This window comes from Kryptolebias marmoratus, linkage group LG16 (assembly GCF_001649575.2).
Source record: "Kryptolebias marmoratus isolate JLee-2015 linkage group LG16, ASM164957v2, whole genome shotgun sequence".
NCBI lineage: Eukaryota > Metazoa > Chordata > Actinopteri > Cyprinodontiformes > Rivulidae > Kryptolebias > Kryptolebias marmoratus.
In genome coordinates this window covers 26729823-26735959 of record NC_051445.1, presented here as the reverse complement: position 1 = coordinate 26735959, position 6137 = coordinate 26729823, and the positions used below count along the sequence as shown (strand labels likewise).

The window sequence follows — 6137 nt, the reverse complement described above, 5'->3', positions numbered from 1 at the left end:
GACCTCCATCCGAAAAACAGACAGGGGTCCTCTCTGGCCTTCAGAGACCAGGACGGAGCTTCTCGCTGACAGCTGCCTCTCCAGCTCAGTAGATGGAGCCAGACCAGAGAAGGAGCTTTCTGATTGGTTGGTGGGTGTGGAGCAGGAGGTGTCAGACACAGCTGGAGTGGGCGGGGCTGTGATGTCCTCAGAGTGTTGCGACAACGGCGTATGGGCCCCTCGTCCTCCTGTGTCATCTCCATCCCCTCTTCTGCTCTTCTTCTTTGGTTTGCCATCTGCAGTGATGTCAGCCTGGGGGTGAATCATGGAGGCAGACCCTCCAGAGGAGGAACAGGGGAACGAGGGGGGTGACGAAGAGTTGGAGTTGTGTCCGAACTGAGGACCCTGACCTCCAGGATGGGAGGGGGTCATCCCTGCTGCAGCAGGATGCACCTGAGCCAGGAGCCTCGGTCTGGTCTGGAGGGGGGAACCAGAACCATCCCCTGGAAGCAGTCCTGCAGCTGGGTGCAGGGCTCCTCTTGTGAAGCCCTGATGAAGACTTGTCTGTGAGGGGAACAGTGCCCCTGCTAGAGCCTGAACCTGAACCTGAACCTGAGGTGAAGGTCTGGAGGCTGTGGAGGACTGGAGGAAGTCCATCTCAGAGTTAGAACTGAAGAATGGCATCTGAGATTGTCCGTCACCTCTGAGACTTGCTCTGATTGGACCTCCAGGACCTGTTCCTGTTCCCGGACCCGGAGTTTGTGTGACTCGGGGCCCAGACATAGCACCTGCTACAGACCCGGGGCCCACGGAGGCCCCCACGAGGTCCTGTTGCTCCAGTTCTAGTCTCTGCTGCAGGGCGCGGTGACGCTCCACCTGAGAACAAACAACAAGAAGCAGAGAAGTGAAGCTAAGAAACAGCTTCAGGGTCCTTCAGGGTCCTTCAGGGGACTCTGGGTGTGGATCCAGACCTCCTGTCTGTCTCTCTGAGAATACGATGAGGTTTTACCTCCTGCATGAGCTGGACTCTCTGACGCTCCTGCTGCTCTCTCAGTCGCTCCCTCCTTTCACGCTCCTGGAAACCTTCACTGAACGGGTTGTTGTCGTCAAATTTCACCTGCAGAGGAGACGGAGGCATTACCGAGGCTGTCGCAGCTCGATGCTGAACAAACACTGGAATATCCCCGTTTTTACAACTCAAAAAGAAATAAGCAAACTTTAACTGGTGCAGCATGGGAACAACAGTCCTGTTACCTGCGGCGTTAGTGCATCTCCGTCCCCTGTGGGGCCATTGGGGCCCCCTGAAGGGCCCCCTGGAGGGCCCCCTGGAGGGCCCCGAGGACCTGCAGCGAAGCCAGCTGTTGGAGCTGTAAGGCCTGGAACCATGGCTGGAGGGTTCTGGGTGTGCCGGGGACCCTGGGGGTTGTTAGACAGGGTGGGGGGGATCTGAGGAGGCAGGTGTGGTGGTATTCTCTGTCCCATGGATCCTGGAGCACTGGGGCCCGGCGTCCAGGCAACGTTTGGAGCGTGGACTGGAGCGGGTCCATTTGGGTGGGGCTGCAGGGGCACCATGGGCTGGGCGAGGGGGTTTTGAGGAGGCATCTGCAGGAGCCTCTGCTGGTTTTTGTTCCTGTAGTCTTCGATCAGCTCAGTGTGGTCCTTCTGCTGCTTCCTGATCTGAAAAAACAAACCAAGTCAGAACCTGGCTGAGCTAACCTTTCCAGAGAACTGCAGTCCAGGTAGAGCCCATTACCTGCTCCAGTTGTTTCTGGACCACCCCCTGCTGCTCACTGATGTGGCGGAGCTGGGCGGCGTCCTCCTCTGCAAAGGGTCGGCCCACCCTCTTGGCCGTCCTCTGCTTGGCCGACAGAGCCTTCTTGGCCTTTCTGTGAGCGGCGATCTGGTCCTCCAGGAGGCGCTGTTGCATCTGCAGGAGCTGCTGCGTCTCCCCGAGCCACTCCTCGTACTGTCGCCGCTGGGAGTCATCTGGGAGAACAGATGGAGCTGGATCAGAGCCTGAAGCCCCCCAATAACACACAGTATTAAATTAATACTGATACTCACTGACAAAGCCCGGACCGAAGCTGGGGGGGTTCCGTCTGACCAGCTGAGTGTTCAACTTCCCGTCCTGTAAATGACAGACATTCAGAGTCCAAAGGACAACAGCTGAGTCACTGTTGAGCAGCTACATACCTGTCCAACCAGGTGAGGAGGTTGAGGAGTCCCCTCTGGGCCGGGGGCCACCGGAGCCTGCTGGAACCTGTGAGCACACACAAACTGATGAGGAACTGGGTTCAGAAAGAAGGAACCCTGAAAGGTTCAGGTCACACTAGTACCTGTTGACCACGACGGGGTTCAGACCCAGGTTCCCCTGACTCATCACCTTGTTGATCCCCTTCAGAGCCACCATCTTTGCCTTCATGATCGGGTCTGAGATGGAGTCAAAGTCTGCAGAGCCAACAGACACACAGAGTTCTGAAGGGGCTGAAACTGAACACAGGACAAGTTCACAGGAATGAGACTTTGCTCTTTGGAAGTTCTGTCAGAGTTTGGGTCGACTGGGACTTTGGTCTTACCCATGTTGGAGAAGCCAGCTTCAGATCCAGAACTCTGTCTGATCATGGCCTGCATGTGTTTCTGCTGCTGCTGCTCCTGGCGCTCCTTGTCCAGGAGGTCCTGGATGAGGAGCGGCTGCTCCACCAGAAGGAGAGACCTGGATTTGTTCTGGTTCTGGGCTGAGGCCCCTGGGTGTGCAGGCTGGTTCTGGGGGCTGAGAAGGAGACGAGGCTGAGGACCCTGTGGGTGGGGGATGGAGACAGCTCCGAGTGGTCTCTGGTTCTGCTGAAACATGGCCTGTTGCCCTGGAAATGGAGGAGACGGGTCACAAGCTCAGTCATTTATCCAACTGTCAGCTCTTCAGGGGACAGTGGGGTCTGAGCTTACCTGCAGGCATGGGGGGGTGATCAGTGGATAGAGACTGGACCTGTAAGGCCAGACCAGCACCTGAAACAGAACCAGAGTCCTCCAGCTTCTCCTGGAGGGAGGTGGAGTCACTCACTTAAAAATCAACTAGCTTTAAAAACATAAAATAAAATGATATATATATATATGAGTATTAGCTCAGACTGAGGGTCAAACCTTGAAGAGAACTGAGGGACCCGCTGCTTCGGGCCCCAGAGCTCCTGGAGGTGCCGAAGGATCGCTGACACCTTCTGTTTTCACCGCTTCCTTCACTTCCTGCTTCACCTGGTGGATGTGGCCATCTGGTTTCCTACAGGCTCCGCCTCCTTCCTTGTCCTCCACAGGGTCACCAAGGTCCAGCTCCTCATTGAACATGTCCTTCTTGTCCTCCAGGTTGAGTTCTGGGTCAGCGTAGGCGATCAGGTCAAATTTCCCTGACAGCAGGAAGTCGTCCAGGTGGAGGTCGTTTGGACCCAGGTCTAGGTCTTCTTTACCTGAGTCAGAACCGCCACATTAATGAGTCCACATAGATCAAACAGGACTGACACAGATTCACACAGATGGACTTCCTACCATCCTCTGGGTCTAGGTTCAAGTTCAGGTCCACCAGGTCCTTCACCTCCACGTCCTCTAGGTCCTTCACAGCCGAGTCCTCGCCCTCCAGGTGCTCCTCAATCCCATCATGCCCCGGGTGCAACGCCTCGCCGCCTTGAGTCATCATTGCTGAGTGACCCAGGTGGTGCTGGTCCTGTTGGGCCAGCACAGTCTCACCCATCCTGGTTGGGCCGGGCCGGACTGCAGCGGACTGAGAGGGGTCTCTGGGGTGCAGTAGCGGGACCTCTGGGTCTGCAGGCAGGGGGAAGGGCAGCCTCAGGCGGTTCTCTGGAGCCCGGTGTCGGAGCTCGATGAAAGGCATGATGCTGTGCTGCTGGACCGGCAGGGACCTGGGAAGGAAGGGCTGGGGGACACCTGAGGAGGACAGAGGGAGAGAACAGAGGACACACGTCATCTCTGAGAAAAACACAACCTTACAGTTTCAGAGTCTGGACCTGGTTCTGTCCTGACCTGGCATCGTGTGAGCGTTTGAGTTGGGGGGCACCACAGGCCGGATCCCGGTGAATTCTGAGGGCATCAATCTCCTCATCTGGACCGGGTTGCTCTCCACCGGACCGAGTCCAGGAGCAGGCAGTGGTCGTTGGGGTGGACGGAGGAAGGACTCTGGAAGGCCCGTCGGAGGTCCAGGAGGACCACCAAACCTGGACCAGGACAGAGGAAAGAGTGAGTCTTACAGTCTGACTGAGTCTGGACCAGGTTCTGACGCTGATCTTACCTCACAGCCGGTCCTCTCAGACCCACGTTTTGGGGGAGGTTCTGTCTGGGGGTCAAGCCTCTCTGCTGCTCCCCTGGGAACCCTCCAGGAAACCTGGGACCAGGAGGTCTTACTGTGCCAGGGTACGGGGGTGGGGGACGCCCAAACGGGTCAGTTGGTGCATTAGAAGCGGTGGGGGAGTTCTCCGGGAGCCAGTTGTGAAGAGGAGCAGGTCCAGAGCCCGGATCCTGCAGGACTTTCTCCTGCCGTAAGGCACTCTTCTGGTGCTGCTGCCTAAGGATCCGCTGCCGGAGCCATTGGCGCTGTGCAGGAGGACCACAGGAGGGGGTCACACATCCACGAGCTGAACACAGACGAGGAAGAAGAAGAAACTGAAGAACACCTGTCCTACCTGCCGCAGCTTCTCCTCCGTGTCCCCGAGCTGAGGCAACATGCTCATTGGTCCTTCCAGAGAGGACACACCCACTGCTGACATCCCATTGGCTGCAGTCTTGTCCATCTGTGACAGACCTGGTGTCATGTGACCTGCATCCTGCCCTGCAGGGTGGGAGGAGAAGCTGGCCTCCTCAGATATCCCAGGGTGGTTCGGGGTTTGGCTGCTGCTGGTTCTGGGAAACGGGTCAGGTTGTGGTCGTCCTGGAGACTGCTGCAGCTGACCAGAGAGGAGACAATGAGAACCAGAACACGAGAGAAGACCCTCAGACTCCTTCAGTCCAGCTGCAGGTAAGGCTGTCACCTGGGGGGGCGTGACGGTGAAGTTCCCCGCCTCAGCTGACGGTCCTGGAGTCAGAGGGGACAGACCAGACGCTGCAGACTGGGTTGAAAAGCTGTCCCCTGAGGCCTTCTGTTGCTGGTACGGGTCTGGAGAGGGGTGGGGCGTCCCTGCAGGCTGGGCGTACGGGTCGGCACCGCGCTGAGTCCCTGGTGAGCGTGGGAAGCGCTCCGACGGGCGGGGTGTACCCGGGTTGGAGGCATAAGGGTCCAGCGGCAGGTGGGACGGGGACGGGCGTCGGCTGGCAGGCTGCTGGTTGAACTGCTCTGATCTCAGTGCAGGGGGGGTGGCGAGGTAGGCGGAGTCAGAGTGGGGGCGTGGCGTACCGGGGGTCTGAGGGTTACTGTAGGGGTCAGGGGAGGGCCGGGAGCTTACAGGGGACTGCTGGGAGAGGAGGTCCCCGGTCTGCTGGCTGTAGTCTGCTCGGGGGGTGCCAGGGGTCTGAGCATAGGGGCTGCAGTGGGGGGAGCCCAGGCCAGACAGAGGACTGGAGGGAAAGGGAGGTTCCAGGACTGGGGGGAGAGAGAAACCCAGGTCTGTGGGTCTGGACAGCTCCCTCCGTCCTCCTCCTGCCTCCTGCTGAGGGGGCATGGGAGCTTTAAACAACCCCCCATGCACAAACTCACCCCCCCGACCTGGAGAGCCAGGAACCGCCACCCGCTGGTTCATCCTCTGGTGGCCTTCAGCTGCTCGAAGACCAACAAGTCGAACTGACAGGTCAGGGGCGGAGCCTGAGGAGGGGCTCATCATCCCCGTCCGGCTCTGCTGTGGGCCTGCAAGGACAGGGGGAGGAGTTAACAAGACACCTGAGGAGGGACACAGAGGGACGGACAGAGAGGAGTAGTTACCCGACTGTGAGGCGTCGCAGGTTTTAGAGTCTGGAGATGGCGCTGGGGAGCCCCCTGCATCATGAGCTGGGGAGGCACCGAGGGAGGTGAGGCGTTGCTGCTGAGGAGCCGGAGCACCTCCTGCCTGGGAGGAGGAGGGCCGAGGAGTCCCCGCACCTTTATTGTAGGGGTCCCAGGGGGAAGAGGGGCGGGAGGAAGGCGGGGAAAACATCTGGGGGGAGGATGGGGGCTGGTGCAGGGGGGAGGA

At 59.0% G+C, this 6137-nt stretch overlaps 1 protein-coding gene across 1 annotated transcript in view; it reads right to left on the bottom strand.

Moving 5' to 3' along the window:
* The window catches only part of LOC108251294 (histone-lysine N-methyltransferase 2C), a gene marked incomplete at its 3' end in the record, with an annotated part of 27594 nt that continues 21457 nt past the window's right edge, over positions 1–6137 (bottom strand). The window contains 16 exon segments of the mRNA XM_037980334.1: positions 1–855; positions 989–1096; positions 1234–1656; positions 1733–1965; positions 2044–2107; positions 2173–2239; positions 2316–2427; positions 2556–2840; positions 2923–3013; positions 3118–3434; positions 3514–3909; positions 4006–4196; positions 4271–4572; positions 4662–4922; positions 5007–5815; positions 5891–6136. Coding sequence (XP_037836262.1) covers positions 1–855; positions 989–1096; positions 1234–1656; positions 1733–1965; positions 2044–2107; positions 2173–2239; positions 2316–2427; positions 2556–2840; positions 2923–3013; positions 3118–3434; positions 3514–3909; positions 4006–4196; positions 4271–4572; positions 4662–4922; positions 5007–5815; positions 5891–6136 — 4760 coding nt within the window.